The sequence below is a fragment of the Solanum verrucosum genome, unplaced genomic scaffold, assembly GCF_900185275.1.
Source record: "Solanum verrucosum unplaced genomic scaffold, falcon-dt-bn FXZP01000238.1, whole genome shotgun sequence".
Lineage (NCBI taxonomy): Eukaryota > Viridiplantae > Streptophyta > Magnoliopsida > Solanales > Solanaceae > Solanum > Solanum verrucosum.
In genome coordinates this window covers 4159231-4179766 of record NW_026020630.1, presented here as the reverse complement: position 1 = coordinate 4179766, position 20536 = coordinate 4159231, and the positions used below count along the sequence as shown (strand labels likewise).

The 20536-nt window shown below is 30.8% G+C and overlaps 3 protein-coding genes across 3 annotated transcripts; 2 read left to right on the top strand and 1 right to left on the bottom strand.

Annotated features, from left to right (window-relative positions):
- The first annotated feature begins 1274 nt into the window (after positions 1–1274).
- On the top strand, positions 1275–11622 carry LOC125811727 (linoleate 13S-lipoxygenase 2-1, chloroplastic-like). Its single transcript, XM_049491264.1, is given in 11 exon segments — positions 1275–1713; positions 4193–4449; positions 5087–5324; positions 6125–6427; positions 6661–6746; positions 7235–7345; positions 8188–8492; positions 9049–9315; positions 10237–10453; positions 10455–10578; positions 11204–11622. Coding segments are annotated over 11 exon segments (2667 nt in total). The 5' UTR covers positions 1275–1373.
- Positions 11623–11933: 311 nt separating this feature from the next.
- On the bottom strand, positions 11934–13174 carry LOC125811745 (xyloglucan endotransglucosylase protein 1-like). The gene is made up of 3 exons (XM_049491286.1): positions 12854–13174; positions 12550–12743; positions 11934–12347 (listed from the first exon to the last, which is right to left on the bottom strand). Exons 1-3 carry the CDS (start codon positions 13127–13129, stop codon positions 11945–11947), a joined length of 873 nt encoding a protein of 290 aa, XP_049347243.1. The 5' UTR covers positions 13130–13174; the 3' UTR covers positions 11934–11944.
- Positions 13175–18406: 5232 nt separating this feature from the next.
- On the top strand, positions 18407–19797 carry LOC125811746 (xyloglucan endotransglucosylase protein 7-like). Its single transcript, XM_049491288.1, has 3 exons — positions 18407–18724; positions 18834–19027; positions 19239–19797. Exons 1-3 carry the CDS (start codon positions 18449–18451, stop codon positions 19639–19641), a joined length of 873 nt encoding a protein of 290 aa, XP_049347245.1. The 5' UTR covers positions 18407–18448; the 3' UTR covers positions 19642–19797.
- The last annotated feature ends 739 nt before the right edge of the window (positions 19798–20536 follow it).

Here is a 20536-nt window from a genome sequence, read left to right as displayed (position 1 = left end):
TTTAGGATCACAAAATTCAAAAGTCTTCTTTATTTTCTTAAGTTCCGTGTCAAGTCAAACTATGTTACTTTTTTTGAAACGGAAGAAGTATCAGTTAAATGTTTTTAAAATTTGGCACAAGTTAAATGGGGCAACCAAATAAGGTGCCTCGTGAAATTTTCAAATGAGGTGATAAAATTAATTTTGAAAATATGATTTATCTAATTTGTTCAAGTTAAATTCTCTTAATTGCATACTTATTTATTAGATCGGGTTATTTTGACCTACCTAATTGAGTTCATATATCGCCTCAACTAATTCATGAAAAAAATTGTTAAAATATTTTTTTAAATTCAATATGTTATACATAATCATAATAAAGAAAAATAAATTTTATTATGTATAAAAATAAATTATAAGAAGACAAACAAAGAAATTAAAACCTAGTAGGAGTTAGACAACTGAGTTATAAATTTATTATTTAACCCATTTCAGTCAAAGTAGTTTTTGGATTGGTCATGAACTTATAGCACATTGTTTATTACATTTCGATTTAAATAGATTTTGTTTCAACTCCAGTAATTTTTAACGGGTCAATAATTCACCTATTTATTAATTTATTGTCTCGACCCATTTGAATTGACCCACCTATTTATTAAGGCCAAACATCATAAATTTCACTAGTTTAATTAGGGCCTAATGATGTGTCTTTTTGTGAGCTTTTGAAATTATTATCTGTGTCAGATTTTGTTTCCAGATATATGGTGTAACTTGTTCCATATACATTGTATCCAAGTGGATAAACATGTATTCGAGACATAATAAGTCTCTCTCCTATCTCACTCACCTTTCTCCTGGTCTCGCTCGTCTCTCTCTATGCATCTATATTTCAAAATGTATATGATATCTTAGATAAATGTAGTGTGATTCATATGTATCTAGGATACACTGATCTCTTGCTTGCCTCCCTCCTATTCCGCTCGCCTCCCTACTCTCTCGCTCTGTATCTGGTAACAAAAATATATGTATCTAGGTGTATCTGACTTGAAATTTGGTATAAAATTATTAATTAGTGAGATAATATGTAATTATTTTAAACTATGAGAAGAATTAGTAAATATAATACGAATATTTATGTAATTAAATAGTTTTTTCATTTATTAACTTAAGCTATTTTAACCTGTTCAATTTAACCCCTACCCGTCCATTTGACATCGCGGATAGGAAACCTATTGTAATATCCATTCTAGAGTTTTACAAGCCAAATACAACCAAAACAACAACAACCCAAAGTTCCCTTAGCAAAACTTCATCATCTATATAAAGAGAACTCCTTAGAGACCATAATACAAACCAAACCATATATCTTCTTGAGCCAAAGAAGAGAGAACAAAATGTTGAAGTCTCATCTTCAACAATCTACAAAATCTCTAATTCCATGGAGTACTAAGCCATTCATTTTTTCAAGAGAAATCTTAGTCTTTTTTCCTATCAACATTTTAAGTAATAAAAATCCTAGGAAAAATCAGAAAAAGAATAATTTTATTGTTCATTATAATGCTGCAAATAGCACTAAAGCTGTCCTTAGTTCCACAAAAAAATCCATGGGTGTTAAAGTAGTGGTGAAAGTTCAAAAATCAGTTGGAGGAACTAATTTTGGTTTATCAAGAGGACTTGATGATTTGCTTGGTAAATCACTCTTATTGTGGATTGTTGCTGCTGAACTTGATCCTAGTAAGTATTCATTTACTCATTAATAAATTAATCGCATAATACATAAACAAATACTTAAATATGATCTCAGGTGGCAAGTAAGCACTTTAACTTTGGGGATGCATATGTAGATACGTCGACTTGCCTCCACTATGTTAGTTGAATATATACATCAACTTCTAACAAAATGATCATATATATACTTTCAAAAAATTATGTGTCACGTCAAAGTTGAGTGTCTGCGAGATATAGTGAGGATGAGTTGAAGTATTTGATTGTCATGAGTCGACCAAGCTGAAGTGTTGGAGGGGCTTACTGCCAACTACGGTTCACTTTGAATGTTTGTTTATGTATTATGTCTAAATTTGAGTCTGCACATATATGAACATATTTGATGGAATACAAAGTTTTTTTTTTTTTTAAAAAAAAAAGATTTTACCAACATGCAATTTTAAGCATGCCATAATATTATGTGCTGACAAAACACAACAAAGAACAAGAATAAGCTACACAGGTCGTCCATAATTTGTGGAAAAATATAACTCGTAGCTGATATTTTTTTTGATAAATGCATTACTAGTTAAGATTAGGGACGCAATATTTGTTGTTTTGAAACAAAAGCTTTCTTTGGCTAATTTCTTTTAGTAAATTTAAAATTAAATATTTTGAAACATATAGATATGTTATTTTATTTGATGCATACTAATATAACCAAAAAGAATTTTCTTTTATCACAAAGAGTTGTTTGAATGGAAAATAAATTATATTACAATAATATGAGCTTATTTAATTGAACATGAAATTTAGAAAAGAAAAAATTGAATTCTAAACTTGCGTCTTAAATATTTATTCCACGATAAGTGTACTCAGTGGTGGAGCCACTTAAGGGGTGTTGATCGACATTTTTCATCGGAAAATTACAGCTAGAATGAAAATATTTATTTTATGTATATATATTATATATTGACATTCCTTAACTTTTATACGATTTTATTTCTTTATATTTTTACATTTCTTAAACGATATTCTAACTCTGCCACACTATTGTCGGCAGTCAAGAAAATTTATTGTACTTTAAAGAAAAAGTGAATATAGTACTTTGCCAGCTTTTTAAAAATTGAAAATAATTTAAACTTTAACTTAATAATAACTTAAATATTTTTTCCTCAACTTTGTCATTTGGAGTTGATATGCCCCTCGTTATGAAAGTGACTCATATATACCATTACTGTTACATAAACGGGTCACATATACCCCTGCTGTTAAAAAATGAGCTCACATAAACCCTTCATTTAACGAAAGTGAAAAAAATAATTCTAATTTATATTTTTGACTTTTAATTTTAAAAAAGATTCATGTAGGGGTATATATGACCTTCTAGCAAAGTTCAAGATATATTTTAATCTTTTTCATACATAAATTATTTTTTGACTTCTTTGATTATTATTATTTGAGTTTCTTATTCTTATTTTATTTTTTTCTATCATTCCTTAGTGTAAAGAAAAAAGTAATTTTTTGTGGCTATATCATAATTTAAAACTATTTATTTCGGCTATATTGTTATTTAGTTTTTGCATTTGAAAAAAATTTGGGTCATCTATAATAAATTTTACAAGAAAAATAGTGAAACATAAATAAATTTGACCATCAAAATAATAAATTTAAATTAGCCATTGGAACAAAAATATAAAAAAAATATATATGTGAGGAGGATTAAATGTACCCCACATGGGATTATTTTTTTAAAAAAAAATTATTAAAAAATTAAATTAAAATTAATTTTTTCATTTCCGTTAGAGGAAAGAGGTATATGTGAGTCATTTGTATAACAATAGGGGTATATATGAACTACTTTCATAACGAGAGGTATATCAACTCTAAATAATAAAATTGAGGGATATATATATCAGACCCTTTTCCCTTGAAAGTATTTGCTCTTGATAATGATATTGTCTGTTTGAATATTTTCTAGTCGTCATAATAAAATATTAGTATAGAAAATATACTAATATCAACTTCACACAAAACTTGATCATTATAATAAATATTATTATACAGAGGTCTATATTAGGGTTAATTGGTATACTAATTTTTTTTATTAATTATTATTAAGTATGGCATTAGCACTAATAGTAGGCACAATAGGCGAATGAGTGAGTTTTACAATGATTATTGCCTAAATTGGCTAATTATGAGACACAACTTTAAAAAATGAGTAAATTGAGGGGTACGTCAGATCAATGGAAGTCTTTGTTATTTTTTTTTAAAAATAATTAAAATCGAGCCATAATGAATGAATTGTACAATATTTGATTGCAAGGAATCGGATTTAGAGAATTTGTCTATGCTTTTAATATCTCTTTTATGCTAATGTACCTTACTTTATTATTGTTCAAGTATTTTTCTCTTTTATGCTAATTTCTCCCTCTTATTTCTTCAGTTTTATTTAAATATAATTTTTTTTTGATTATTTTGTTCTCTCTCTATGTTTTTTTAAAAGAGACTGGAATTGAGAAGCCAAGTATTAGGATATTTGCAAATCGTGGACGAGATGTGGATGGTGAGACACAATATGAAGCAAATTTATTATTTCCTGAAGACTTTGGGGACGTTGGTGCAATTTTAGTAGAAAATGAGCACAAGGAAATGTATGTGAAGAATATAGTAATTGATGGATCCCCTCATGGCAAAATTAATATTACTTGCAACTCTTGGGTCCATACAAAATTTGAGAAAAGGATTTTCTTCACCAATAAGGTTTGCAAAATCCCCCCCCCCTCCCCCCCCCCCCCCTTATTTATGCTTTATTATATCATGGGAGATATAATATAAAATTTTAATTTATTAGATAAGATTTCTTCGTTCAAAATAGAAGCACTACTCAAAATATGCATTGAGTCACTAGCAATATAAAGATCTTTTATACCATACAATTTGACATATAAAAACATGTTAATTAAGGTAATATGACTTTTTTTATCGAATAGGGTACTAGCGCGCCTTTCTGGCACATATCCAATCCCACCCCACCCCACCCCTACCCAAACAGTTCTAGGTTGGTCTAGTTCTTATAGTGGGACGGGTGGGTGGTAATAATTAATGGGCAGTCCCACCCCCTTAGACAATTCTAAAGTAGACAAAAAAGTATGACATATAAATTAAAATAAATTACAGGGCATGTATATTAATTTATTGAATATATATATGTTTTAGTACATCATACTAAATTGTTTTAGTTGATTATGAATCATATCGAAAGTGACTTGATTAATGTGTAAGTTGAGTTAAATTGAAGCTCTTCATTAGGTATAGCCATAAATCAACAAGTGCAATTATATTTTAATTTATGTAATTATATCTTCAACGGTTAATATTTCTTTCCATGTGATTACAGTCATATATACCATCTCAAACTCCAAGTGGAGTAAAGAGGTTAAGAGAGAGAGAACTTGTGACATTAAGAGGTGATGGATTTGGAGAAAGAAAAAAATATGAAAGGATTTATGACTATGATGTTTATAATGATATTGGAGATCCAAATGTTAATGATAATGGTAAAAGACCAGTACTTGGTGGAAAACAATTACCTTATCCTAGAAGGTGTAGAACTGGTCGATCAAGAAGTAAAAAAGGTATATTATTTCATCAAGTAGAAAAATAAATAAATTGATTACTATTTTTAGATAGATTTAGTAATTGATACATATTTATATATATTGTAGAGACTAGAGAGTTCATACAATTTACAATTTAATTATGATCAAAATGTGGCAGAATGAATGAAATCCTTCTATTCAAATTGACAGTAATTTTGACTTTCGAGTTCTAACCATGAGATATAGTACTCTACGAGACATGAATTTTGATTAGTATCAAATGATTATATAGAAAAATAAATTTATACTTTATTATATCTTTACAAGTTAAAATCAGTGAAAAGTTATAAATTATTAGTTATCTCAACTTATAATTTTTTAGTTTATAAGCATTTTAAGTTAGACCAGAACTTTTACTATTTAAATTTATTACTTTGACAAAAAAGACAACTATTTATCCTTAATAGTTTTTTTAACGATAGATTGACAAAAAAGAAAACTATTTATTTTTTATACATAATAATATATATTTGTCTAGTAAATGTATTATTTTTGATCGATCAGTCAAATATTTAACTTGCCCTTTCACGATCACCAAATTATTCATTCAGAATAAAATTATTAACTCCCTCTGTAATCTATTTTTTAATATTTGATAATTATTAGAGGTTTTTAATCAGCTAATTCAAATTGACTCTCTATTAGTGCAACTAAACATGTTGTAGCAGATGGTAACATAATAACTAATTTAATAATTTTTTATATTATCGATGTTTAAAAGTTAAACTCGAATTTCTTAATATATATTTTTCAATTTTATGCATGCATGCATGCAGATCCATTGTCTGAATTAAAGAGTGACTTTGTGTACGTACCAAGAGATGAAGAATTTTCAAAAGTGAAGAGCTCAACATTTTCCGGCAACCCTATTTACTCAGTCCTACAGGCAGTCGTCCCGGCGTTGGAGACGATCGTCTCCAATCCCGACCTCGATTTTCCACAATTTCCGTCTATCGGCTCATTATTCAACGTTGGTATCGATGTTTCGAGACAGGGAAATAAGAAAAATGGCATGTTTAATGTTGTACAAAGGCTCATTAAGGCTATTTCTGATACTGAAACCCCTCAATCGCTTCAAAGTAAGTACATAAAAATTATGTTACTTGGATTTTCATGATTTTTTGGAGAATCTGAACAATATAGCCTATAAATACCGTTTGCATCATTTTAGTGGAATTGTAAAAAATAAAAACCATGTTGAATATAAAAAATAATAGAAAATGTAATTAAATTTATCCAACAATACCTTGCAACTAATTTGGTGAATTTTTTTTTGTAAAATTTATATTATATGTTTTTTTATTTATGGCAGGGGACAAGTTTTCTTGGTTAGGAGATGTGGAATTTGCTCGTCAAACTTTATCTGGTTTTAACCCATATAGTATACGATTGGTCACGGTATGTTATTACTTTAATTTTTTTTAATCTAATTTTTTCACTTTAAAATTAATATTTAGTTAGTTTCAACCCAATTTACTTTAAAAAGAGGTTTACACAAGCGGTAAGGTGGTACGTTATACTAGCTAGTATCTCACAAAATCTCCCCCCTCCCCTCTAAAATCCCTAAGGGATGCATCGTGACATGAATACTGCCAAGTTAGAAGAAGAGAATCTTAGTTTCTCAAATATGGAAAATTTATATTTTTCTTTTAAAGAAAAGGAAACTCGATTTGAAATTTGGCGATCATTTTCGGAGTCACATTCAGCAGCAGAGTCAGAGTTTTTATGAAAAGAAGTTTAAACTATGAAGACATAAACACACGATCTGACATTTTGGTGACCGTTTTCGAATTCACATCTTGTTTTAGAAAGATTGCTCGTTTTTTTATAAATGAGGACGTACATACATACATTTTGGTTAAAATATGTACTTTATGAAAATACAGGAATGGCCACTAAAGAGCAAGCTAAGTCCTGAGGTGTATGGACCTCCTGAATCAGCAATGACAAAAGAACTAATTGAACTTGAAATTGGAGGATCTATGACTGTTGAGGAGGTATAAACAAATCCTTTGGTTTTTTGAAATTATAGGAAAAACACTTTTTATTTATGTTTTTGTTTGTGGACAAACGTTATTCAATCAGGCCAATAATTGGAATCCTTTTATTTGCACAAATGACCTTTCTTGAGGTCATTCTTTAAATTATGTCCCTCGTTAGCTCAATAAACTAAATTTGTCTTTTAAAAGAAAAGATTCATTTGACTACTTTTAAATGCGAAATTTAGTTTGTTGAATTAAATGAGAGACAAGATTTAAATAGTAGTCTCACAAAAGGCCATATGGTGCTAATAATCCACAGGCAAGCCTATATTATATAGGATGATTCGCAAGCTTGATAAGGGTGGTCTTGAGTTTTTGGCCTGCTTAATAAATATTTTAAAAAATAATTTTAGGTTCGATCTATAGTGATCAGTAGTTCCCCCTAAAACAATATATCTACTAAATTCATCGAGCTTCCCATCAAACATAAATATGATTTTTCTATGAGCCAGGAGTTCAAGACATTGCAATATAGTGAATATGCTCAATTTGCCATAACTTTCGCCTTATAGGCAAAAGTTGCATGCGCCAATTATTCACATGTCAATATAATTGAAACTACTGGCACAATATGCAACACATTATATTATCTTTTATTGTTTGTAACTTCTTTAACTGGTCTAGAACTCTTGCATCATAACCAAAACTAAATTTATGCCACATTACAATTAGAACTTATTTCTAAAGTCAAAAATTCAAGATAGCCCCTTATGATACCCTATTTCTTGAATTATGCATGATCTATAAAGTCCTCTTTTTGATAATTTTGACTCTTGAGTTACACATAACAAATGCAGGCAGTTCAACAAAAGAAGTTGTTCATCTTAGATTATCATGATTTATTATTGCCATATGTGAACAAAGTGAATGAACTCAAAAGGACAGTATTATATGGATCAAGAACTTTATTCTTCTTGACACATGAAGGCACATTGAGGCCTTTGGCTATTGAGCTAACTAGGCCACCAATAGATAATAAGCCTCAATGGAAGCAAGCTTATTTTCCAAGTACTTGGAATGCCACTGGTGCTTGGCTATGGAAATTGGCTAAAACACATGTTCTTGCTCATGACTCTGGCTATCACCAACTAGTTAGTCACTGGTAAGTGATGATGATACATGTACTTTCACTACAACAAAAATATTTTTTAGCGGCAATAAATAGACACATTAATAAAGAGTGCTAAAGTCTTTACCGGTATTAATTAAGTGTTATTAGATCCAGTGTCACTAAAGGCTTTAGGGACATATACAAAGAGTGCTAATTGCCGCTAAAAATATATGTTTAGCGGCAATTAAGCTATTGTCGTTAATTAATTGCCGCTAAAGATAATTTTTTATGTAGTTTTTGTTAATGAGTTTTGAGTTATATACGATGTTAGCGTAAATAATTTCTTACACTATGATTACGTAAATGATATTTACATATAAATCTTCTTAAAACATAAGATACGTAATGTGAAAATAAGACTGGCTACCTGTGGAATCATGTAAGATAGGGATGTGTATACTCTTATTTTTTCCAAACCGCACATGTGGGGAATCACATTAAGTATGTTGTTATTGCTTAAAGAGTTATTACATATATTCTTTGATTAATTTTTTAATTTTTTTGATTTTAAAAATATTATGGCTAATTTTTCTCCAAAATTTTGTAGGCTAAGAACTCATTGTGCTACAGAGCCATATATTATAGCAACAAATAGACAACTTAGTGCAATGCACCCAATATATAGATTATTGCATCCTCATTTTAGACATACAATGAAGATAAATTCCTTAGCTAGAGAAGCACTTATTAATGCAAATGGAATTATTGAGACTTCATTTTCCCTTGGCAAGTATGCAATGGAATTTAGTTCTGTTGCCTATGATCTTGAATGGAGATTTGACCAAGAGGCACTCCCACAAAACCTTATTAGCAGGTAATAATTCACTAATCTTTCTATTTTTCTGTTTTTCGATTCAGTGTTTGATATCTGTTTTGAGATATGACTAATTTGAATTCACATCATAAATCCTAATTTAAGGGTAAAGGGATCTCAAACATAGGTTACTTGAGTTCGAGACATGTGGTTAGAGATGAAAGGGTGTGCTTACCACTCAATCACAATATTTGGTGATCACTAATTTTATTTTCCACCCAATGTTTGCCCTCACTTTGAGGTCTGATTAATCTGAATTTGCGTTAAAAAATCTCATTTTAAATGTAAAATGCTCCCAAACAAAAACGACTTTATTCACTGAGTCAAACACAAAACCTTTGATAAAAAATGAACGGGTATTACCATGTCATCGCAAACTTTGATGGTCACTAATTCTTTTCTTAAGAATTATTTTTGAGTTATAGATTTTATGCACTAATAATGTAAATAATATTTATACAATCAAATCAATTATAAGATATTTGCAAGCATACCAATTACCATTATAATAAGTCTTAATTGGCTACCTCATAAAAATGACAAATTATAACCTACTATCACACGGTCATACTACCGCGCTATCCGTATATATAACATGATATATACGGCAAAACACTAGAGAGATGTTGGGTATATAAATAAACAGACCTTACCCCTAGTGACACGTTTTAAAATCGCGTGGGTCTAGGTCAAAAGTGGACAATATCACTAGCGGACTAGGCCGTTACATTTACTATTATACAGACATGTTGTTTTTGTACATTGATACGTACTATACAACCAGGAAAATTCAAAATCTATATATATATAAAAAAATTAATTTTTATATATAGTATAATTTTTTGACGAAAAGGGCTAGGACCTTGTGTCCTTGACTCTGACCCCCTTCCACTAACATGTTTTTTGTTGCATATATAACAGGGGATTGGCTGTGGAAGATCCAAATGAACCATATGGATTAAAACTAACAATACAAGATTACCCTTTTGCAAATGATGGTTTAGTACTTTGGGACACACTTAAACAATGGGTAACAAATTATGTCAACCATTATTATCCACAAACAAATCTTATTGAATCTGATAAAGAAATCCAAGCTTGGTGGTCAGAGATAAAAAATATTGGCCATGGTGACAAGAAAAAATGAGCCATGGTGGCCAGAGTTAAAAACCCCAAATGACTTAATTGGTATTATAACTACAATGATTTGGGTAACTTCTGGCCACCATGCAGCAGTTAACTTTGGCCAATACATTTATGCAGGTACACACCTTACCTTTTCTTAATTTTTTTATTTTTTATGTTGTTGATATATATAAGTGAAATAAAGGGAAGTCTCGGAGCGTAAAGTTGTCTCCATGTAACCTATAGAGGTCAAGTATTCGAATTGTGAAATCAATCACTAATGCTTGTTTCAGGATTAGGTGCCCCTTCCCGATGTGGAATTGTGTCAGGATTAGGTGCCCCTTCCCGATGTGGAAGTGGGATTGCTTCAGGCATCAGACTGGCCTTTAGTATACATAATTAATTAAGTTAAATCATTTAAAAAAGAGTTTAACTTCTACACACTGACATCATAAATTATTTTTATAATATTTGTGTATGGTACGTAACTTGTTATAGTAGGTTATCTACATATATACACTACATCAAAAATGATCTTGATAATTAATTAACGGTAATAGCTTAACGGTTGTTGAATATGTTTTTTTAGAGGCAATTATGACTCTTTGTAAATGTCCCTAAAGTCTATAATGACATTAGATCCAATGTCAATTAACTAATGTCGGTAAAAACTTTAACACTTTGTTAATTAAAGTGTATAATTTATTACCGCTAAAAACGGTTTTTGTTATAGTGATAATTGAGTATTCTATTTTATATGTAGGTTACTTTCCAAATAGGCCAACAATTGCTAGAACAAAAATGCCAACTGAAGATCCAACAAATGAAGAATGGGAAAGTTTCTTGAATAAACCTGAGGAGGCACTACTAAAATGCTTACCTTCACAACTTCAAGCAACAAAATTAATAGCAATTATGGATGTTTTATCTAACCATGCTCCAGATGAAGAATATATTGGTGAAATCATTGAGCCTCACTGGGCTGAAGATCCTGTAATTAACGCGGCATTTGAAGTATTTTCGGGGAAATTGAAGGAATTTGAAGGGATTATTGATGCTAGAAATGTTGATAGTAAGTTGATGAATAGAAATGGAGCTGGAGTTATGCCTTATGAATTATTAAAACCATTTTCTGAACCTGGTGTCACTGGAAAAGGTGTACCATATAGTATTTCCATTTGATTTTTGGTTTAATGTGACCCAAATGTATTAGTTCCTATATATTTGTATTGATATGAACTTCATCGTTGATCCTATATCTGTTTAAACTTTGTGTCAAATCAAACTAGATCATTCTGTTTGAAACAGAGGGAGTATCTAATTTGCAAGATATCAAAACATCAAAGATCAATGTTTCATCATATAACATAACTAACAAAAGAAAGCAAACCATACACATTCCATTACATATAGGTAAATAATACAAATTTCACTCTCGTCCCTAAAACACCAACATTTGATGCATCAAACGTTGGACATATAGTCGATTAAATGATCTCGTTTCTTAAAACCTTGAACGCTTGCATTCTTCAGAAAAACCTTGAGGAAACCTCTTAGAATCAGCACAATAATTGTAAACCATGTGCTTGCTCTGCACCCACCGGAGCCTATTCCGTCCCTTACCATCAAGTTCATGTGTCTGCCATGGCTTCGCGTTGTTTGTTGAACCGATAGACTTACATGAAGAAGTACCTGATGATACTGCACAACCATCAATGTTGATGTTTCTGTAATAAGCAGTGAAAGGTGCAAGTGCCCAATCTGTTTTCACTCTGCCTCCTTGTGTTGCCCATTCATCTGCATTCCACAAACTGCAGTATACTTTCATTGCTTGACTCTTTGGGAATGGAATTCCAATGCTTTCGTGGTTGTTGAACACTCTAATTGGACTGTTATCTACTAAGAACCTGAATATATCGAAAAATTGGTAAGATCAAATGTAGTAACACTAATCATCTTAAGAAAATATGAATCTAACTTATATTCATTTGACATGTATAACGAATTGTCACACATGTTGTAACACGTTATATGACTTATAGTCTTTTAGGTGATCTGATAGTGTAAAAACTCAGAGTATACATTGTGAGGTGATTTTGTGTAACTTACACTATGCGATGTGGATTCCAGACAATGGTGTAAGTGTGAAACGCGGCAGTTGGATCAAACCAAAGGTGGAATTGTTGTTCTTTGTTTCCTTTTCCTTGTGTGTATACATTGGTATGGATAGTGTAAGGCTGGCCAGAGACATTGCCCAAGAACTCGAAATCGATTTCATCATGTCCTTCTCCTTGTGAAGATAACTAATAGAGAAAAAAAAACACAACAATCCATCAGGAGCATGATGACATGTTATAATAAGAATGAAGATATTAATAAGAGTTCAAATTATAATAAGAGGCATTAAACTTACGAAGAAAGTTGTGACAGTGCCAGCAGAGTTTTCAGGGACAAGTTTAAGTTGCATATCGAACCTTCCAAAAAGAAACTCATTTTTGGATTGAAAGCCAGAGCCAGAAAGTTTATCAAGAGAGAGGGCGAGACCTCTACCGCCTTCTTGTATTTTACCGCGTCCTTCACCCCAAGTAATGTCTACATCTCTATAGAAATTACCAGCTGAGGCTAGTAATTGGATACTCATTAGTATTGAAAGAAGAAGAAGCAATGTTGATGAAAATTTAGAAGACATTTTGTAAGATGAAATTGTTAAAGAAAAAGTGAGAAATGTTGATGTTATTGGTTTGGTTAAATGAGCCTTTTTATAGGTGCAATATGAAGTAGAATTATAGTAGGAAGGATCTTTTTTTTTAATGAGAAATATGGGCAAAGGGCTAGCTGTGAGCTGGAAACCTTAGTTTATTTAAATTCATTGGACACATACAAGAATTATTGTATGCGTGTGGGGTTCTGTTTTATTTTTTGGATGAAAATGTACTTAGCTATTGTAGTAGGAAGGGCGGGGTAATGAGAACAAATAAAGTAGGACTGACAGACGGACTTCTAAAGATGAGGTGCACATGACACTTCAGACAAATCTCATATCGTAATGAGTGAGGAAAGTAAATATGTATAAAATGCAAAATATAAATTTATATGATAAAGCACATTTTTGAGACTCGATATGTTGTAGCATGAAAAATAAATTTGTGTGGATCTAGATCTAAAACGGACAATATTTATCAACATTCTCGGTGCGATTACATATTTATAATTTGTAGCTGATCATTCAAAGGGGTGATCTAATGGTTGATAAAGTAAAGAGAATTATGAAGATTTTTGTTCAAATTCTACTAGAGACAAAAAAACACTTAAAGAGATTTCTTTTCATCTGCTTAAGTTTTGTTGGATAGAGATACTCGATGCTTATGCTGGTAGAAAATAACAAGTACTAGATAGAAAAGTCGAGGTACATCCAAACTAATCCTGACTCTAATAACGACAATAAGAAAATATATATTTGTTACTTGTTTTCAAGTGACATAATTATATAAATATTTTTAAAATTTTTACATTTTATATAGGTTGAACTCACGATGCAAACCATTTATGGAAGCATCTCAATCAACAATAAATGGTTATAACAAACATTTGGTACAAAATAATTCATGACGGTGCTTAATACGACATAGGTCCAAACATACATGAAAAATAATGCATGGAGCATATATAACAAAATTTAAATATGTAACAATGTCAGAAGTCTTGTGCCAAAAAATATAATTGACCAAATATTATAATTTCATCATAAACGAACATTGGTCCATTTTAATTATTCATAAATTTTTTTATCCATTTTAATTGTGTTGACAAATGAATTATATTCAATTTATGTATAATTTTTTCAAGAAATTTAGCCAAACACGCTATAATTCAACATGACATCTTGGAGGATCAAATCAATTGGAAATTATGGCTTCACTTTGAAACACGCATTTGTGTTGAAAATAATTTTATAAAACATTAATTGTTACGTGTTTGGATAAAAAGTCTTAAAACTGGTGATAATGACCTTATGAATTTTGATTGATTCTAGCTTATAATCACTTTAATATTTACTAAACGTATAGATAAACTAAAAAGTGCTTATAAACCAATTTGACTATCTTATAAGCCTTCAAACATCGTATAAGCAATAAAAGGCTAAATTCATGTCGGTCATGTTTTTGTTGACGAGACGAAAATAACTACGTCTTAATCCCAACTAAATCGATAATGTATGAATTTTCATTATCCATGTTTGTCCATTTAAATAAGTTACACCTAAAGTTCAAATAATTTAGGTTAATTAGACAAATGTTGAATAGTTGGTCATATATGAATGTTTGGTCAATTATTTCTGACACGTGACTTCCACCGGAGCTTCTGCACACCTCGTTGCATCTACAATGATTAAAATTAGTGGATAATCGAGATCGGATTCATGATTTGAAATTTATAAATTATTATAACGAACTCAATTATATGCTCCGGTTCAGTTCATTACTTTGCATTTTTTTTTTAAGTTAGAAGATTAGTTGGAAATTTGTGTCCCGAGCAATTCACGTACTATTTAGAGTCTTCATAAATAGTTCAGAATCATAAGTTCGTTTAGTTGATTAGGCATCGAGTGTCAATCGCGACTCGATAAGAAATATTCCTTTATAATTAAATTACACCGTAATTTTCAAACATATCCTTTTACTATAAGGTTTAAATTGATCTCGTCCAAGAAAGGTATAAATGTCACAACAAAATGCTTTGCCGAGTAAGACGTATTTCTTGTTTTGTTTTTTCGGTTTTCCTACTAGTTATTTGTATTGAATTCTCCGATTAAATTTGAATTCATATATTGTAGGTGAAGTAATTTTAATAGCAAAGCAACAACAAAATGTGTACCTTAACACTTGCAGTGAAAATTGTTGACAATCTCTTTGATGTAGATTGCTCCAAATCTGAACAGTCACAAGATCGACTCCGTCTCTCAAAAAAAATGTAGTGCAATTCATAAACTAAGAGTCGTCTTAATTAGTGTGTAGATTGATTTGTGTAAGAAACTAGGATAGTTTATTCTTTTCTGATCTTTTGTTTTTTCTTTTACGTTCTTCCCTTTTTTTCCACGTTCAAAAGACTCTTCCACAAGAAGTCTTTCAAAGAAAGGTTGAGCAATTACTTTGTAATTGTTCCCTCTTATCCTTTAACAAGAATTATCCATTTAATTAATTAAATCGGGTCAGACAAACCGGGTCAGGTCAGGTCAGTCCACATGGGTGACCCACGACCCAAAACTTACATTAGGGTTATTTCAAAAGGTAACACTTTCAACATGATTTTTTTCATGAGGTCGAACCCCGAGACTTCTAATTAAGGGTGGAGGTATTCCAACCATCCAATGCAACAAGTGGCAGAGCCACACCTGATAGACACCCCTTTGTCAATAATTATATTGTATAGTTAGATAAAAATATTTTTTTAATGTATACATATTACGTATTGACACTCCTTGACTTCTACACGATTTTACTTCTTTATATTTTAACACCCCTCAATCAAAATTTTAGCTCCGCCACTAATTATGCAACTACAACTCATATTAGTTGCCATAGTTCTTATTGGTTAAATAATGTCTTGATCTCAAATTAATTGAGATTGTCCTCTATATACCATTAGAAGTTAATTGGACAAATCTTGATTTTTTTTGAACTATTAGTCATTGTTAGTTGAAATAATAAAACTATGATATATTGGTTGATTATTTCTGGCACATGATTTCCAGTGAAGCCTCCACACACCTCTCTGCATTCATCTTGATAATTGAGAATTATAAAGGTCCCAACAATTAGAATCCTAGCTAGAACTAGAATGATTGAAAAGACTATTAATTATATTACAATAATATGCATTATTTTATGCTCAAATAATTAATTTCATGTTTCAAAGTGTTTGGACAATTGGACCTATGTCATATTAAGTTGAGATATGTCATATAAATATATGTTAATTAACTTAATATATTATTAAGATATGTTTTATAGGTCTAACAAAAAAAGATATGTTATTTGGTATAGCCACTTATTGGGTTGAGATATGCTTCCATAGTCTAGAGGTAATTAATGTTTGCATGCATCAATGTTTACATTAAATCAAATAATTTAATTTTTGTAATTAGTAATTAAACTGAGCTTAATATCTTTTAAATTGTGCACGAAGTTAAATATTGTACGTTTCTTGGTATGGTATATATACATATCAAGTGTTGGTAATTAATTACCAAAGGAACTATTAGTACGTATAATCATCTGATATCCGATATCTAGTGGATTAACTAATAAAAACCATCCATATCTTTTGCACAACCTTAAATCTTAATTACTAAGTTAGTTTTCTCAATTGCTTCTACTTCGTTAAAGTTTAAATATTATCATAAAAATAATATTTGACTTATATACTTGTGCTTTAATTTTACTATTGTTCGCGTTATTAGTGAATAGTATTCCTCTCCGATCATTATAATTTTTGTTAGCGTTTATCTTAAGATAATGATGCTCCCACCATCTATAAATACTGAGTTTGTCTTTGAGTGAAAAAGATCTTATTCATTCCACCACATTACTCATAATTAAAAGAAGTTTCTCTTTCTATTTTTATTGGTATAACCACTGGTCCGATTAATTTAATTCACATTATATAAGACCAACTTTATAATATTTTACCAAACGATCTTTATGTTTCTAATATTAGTTGATTGTGTTTAAATTGATCAAAATCAGATAACAGCTGTTCCATGCTATTCAGATCCATTTGTTTCCAATATCCAAGAAATGGGATAATTAAACAAAAATACGATAATAAAAACTATACTTTAGTGGTAAAAGAATACAAATAAAGCCCATAATTTACTCTGTAAACCAAGTAATTCACACAATCACATGCCCTTCTATTTTTCACAATAGCTGTATCCTAATGGATATTTCATAACATACATGTTCAGATGTGGTAATCAAAGTTAGATCTTATTTTCATAAATAAAATGGTTGTTTTAATTGTTATTTAAATTTTATCGTATTGTATCGTTAGGTAATAACGAAAAGTTCCATTTGCGTAATGACACTTATTTGGTGTGATTGCGTCGTTTCCCCCCCCCCGCCCCCCTCCCTCATATTTTGTCTTTATTTTAAATTTAATAAATATATCTTATCTTTTATCTTACCTTTTAATAGTAATTCTAGCACGTACTCTACATTTCTTGTAGGTTTTTGCTACAAATTATTGATGTGTGCATTTTTGTAACAATTAAAAACAATACAATCTATTTTCCTCCATCCCAATTTATGTGGCATTTTTCGTTTTTCGAGAGTCAAACAGTTTAAGTTTGACCGGGAATTTGCACATGAAATCTTCAATTTTTTTGAAATGAAATTTATATATTTGTAAACTACGTAAAAAGTACTATAAGTCACAACAATTAATAATTCAAAATGTTTAAAAGATCTATGAAAAAATTACGGTCAAAGTTAGACTTGTTTGAATCTCGAAATCTAAAAAGTGCCACATAAAATAAGACGGAGGGAGTAAAACATATATTTTAACTTGGCATCAACTTATATATATGACTTCCAATTTTGAGTATGCACATGCAAACACTTAGATTTATAAAAAATTGAACAAATAGATGCATACATCTCTACGTGGCAATTCATGTCTTATGTGGCATCCTACGTGTATTAAGTCACGTAGAATGCATGTGTCTACTTGTTCAACTTTATACAAGTTTAAATATCTATCTGTTAAAATACACGTCGAAAAAAACAGGACCCCACGCGCAAGCAATTATTATGGTTCACAATAATTGTGAATAAACTAAAGATTCCAGCTCACATTCCTTTGTCTCCAGTTGCCCCATATTCCTCTCATAACAATAGATCCTTCCTACTATGCTCTACTCAATATTGCACCTATAAAAAGGTTCATTTAACCAAACCAATAACATCAACATTTCATACTTTTTCTTTTAACAATTTCATCTTAGAAAATGGCTTCTAAATTTTCATCAACATTGCTTCTTCTTCTTTCAATACTAATGAGTATCCAATTACTAGTCTCAGCTGGTAATTTCTACAAAGATGTAGACATTACTTGGGGCGAAGGACGCGGTAAAATACAAGAAGGCGGTAGAGGTCTCGCCCTCTCTCTTGATAAACTTTCTGGCTCTGGCTTTCAATCCAAAAATGAGTTTCTTTTTGGAAGGTTCGATATGCAAATTAAACTTGTCCCTGCAAACTCTGCTGGCACTGTCACAACTTTTTTCGTAAGTTTAAGGCCTCTTATTATAATTTGAACTCTTATTAATATCTTCATTCTTATAATAACATGTCATCATGCTCATGATGGATTGTTTTTTTTTTTTTCTCTATTAGTTATCTTCACAAGGAGAAGGACATGATGAAATCGATTTCGAGTTCTTGGGCAATGTCTCTGGCCAGCCTTACACTATCCATACCAATGTATACACACAAGGAAAAGGAAACAAAGAACAACAATTCCATCTTTGGTTTGATCCAACTGCCGCGTTTCACACTTACACCATTGTCTGGAACCCTCATCGCATAGTGTAAGTTACACAAAATCACCTCACAATGTGTACTCTGAGTTTTTACACTATCAGATCACCTAAAAGACTATAAGTCAGATAACGTGCTACAACATGTTAAAATGTGTGACAATTCGTTATACATGTCAAATGTATATAAGTTAGATTCATATTTTCTTAAGATGATTAGTGTTACTACATTTGATCTTACCAATTTTTTTTATATATTCAGGTTCTTAGTAGATAACAGTCCAATTAGAGTGTTCAACAACCACGAAAGCATCGGAATTCCATTTCCAAAGAGTCAAGCAATGAAAGTATACTGCAGTTTGTGGAATGCAGATGAATGGGCAACACAAGGAGGCAGAGTGAAAACAGATTGGGCACTTGCACCTTTCACTGCTTATTACAGAAACATCAACATTGATGGTTGTGCAGTATCATCAGGTACTTCTTCATGTAAGTCTATCGGTTCAACAAACAACGCGAAGCCATGGCAGACACATGAACTTGATGGTAAGGGACGGAATAGGCTCCGGTGGGTGCAGAGCAAGCACATGGTTTACAATTACTGTGCTGATTCTAAGAGGTTTCCTCAAGGCTTTTCTGCTGAATGCAAGAGTTCAAGATTTTAATAAATGAGATGAGTGAAATTCTTTATTCTTTTGTACCAATAAAAGGTTTTTGTTGGCTACTTATTTTGTTGTTGTGTAATTGGAATTCATGTTTGCCCTTTTGTTATCTTAAATAGAACAACTTTGACATTTTTTGTTCAACTTTTGGTTCATTCATATCCTTGTCGTTCACAAATTCGTCTAGTATTTGTATTTGTCATTAACGAAACTCCAGTACAAAATTAATGAACTCCACGTGTCCAAGTTCTTTGAGAATTAAAGTTTCAACTTTTTACTATAGTTTAAAATTACACTTGGGACAAGGGCAAAACGAGACATTTCCAAAAGGTGGAGGAAATTGCTTAGTTTTTCACATTACAAGGGCAAAAAATTGACCTTTTCTCCAAATGTGTTATAAATCACTAGTTTTTTTTTTTTTAAAGTAAAAAAAATGTTTTTACTCTTCGTATTGTAATAGTGAAAAATCATCCATTAAAGATGAGAGAAGTATTGAAAACTTCTCTGAACTTGGCGCAAATTATTGACTTTGTCTCTGAACTATTGATAGCCTTAAAAACATTTCTTTACTTGACTAACTAAACTTAGATATACCCTCGATCTACCTCATGACATAGCAAGTGGTTTCAAACTCTTGTAGGACCATGAAATTCTTAATAAAAAGTCGAGAGAAGTGTTGAAAACACCCTTAAACTTGACGAAAATTTAAGGATGTATTTCACTCATGTTGCAAGATCAGAGGTGTATTTAAGTTTCTGTTATTTTAATTCTTTAGGGGGACAAGAACTTATTTTTAGTTCTTTTTTTCCTTTCCTAGATCTGATATTGAATGACAAAGAGGATCTTATCTCAAAGAAGCACACAACTTTAAGATGCAATTGGCAGAATTAGAAATAAG

Coding starts and splice junctions, on each gene's coding strand:
- LOC125811745 (XM_049491286.1), bottom strand. CDS start 13,129: ATGTCTTCTAAATTTTCATCAACATTGCTTCTTCTTCTTTCAATACTA. Junction 12,744..12,853: donor GCACTGTCACAACTTTCTTC/GTAAGTTTAATG, acceptor TTTCTCTATTAG/TTATCTTCACAAGGAGAAGG. Junction 12,348..12,549: donor TGGAATCCACATCGCATAGT/GTAAGTTACACA, acceptor CGATATATTCAG/GTTCTTAGTAGATAACAGTC.
- LOC125811746 (XM_049491288.1), top strand. CDS start 18,449: ATGGCTTCTAAATTTTCATCAACATTGCTTCTTCTTCTTTCAATACTA. Junction 18,725..18,833: donor GCACTGTCACAACTTTTTTC/GTAAGTTTAAGG, acceptor TTTCTCTATTAG/TTATCTTCACAAGGAGAAGG. Junction 19,028..19,238: donor TGGAACCCTCATCGCATAGT/GTAAGTTACACA, acceptor TTATATATTCAG/GTTCTTAGTAGATAACAGTC.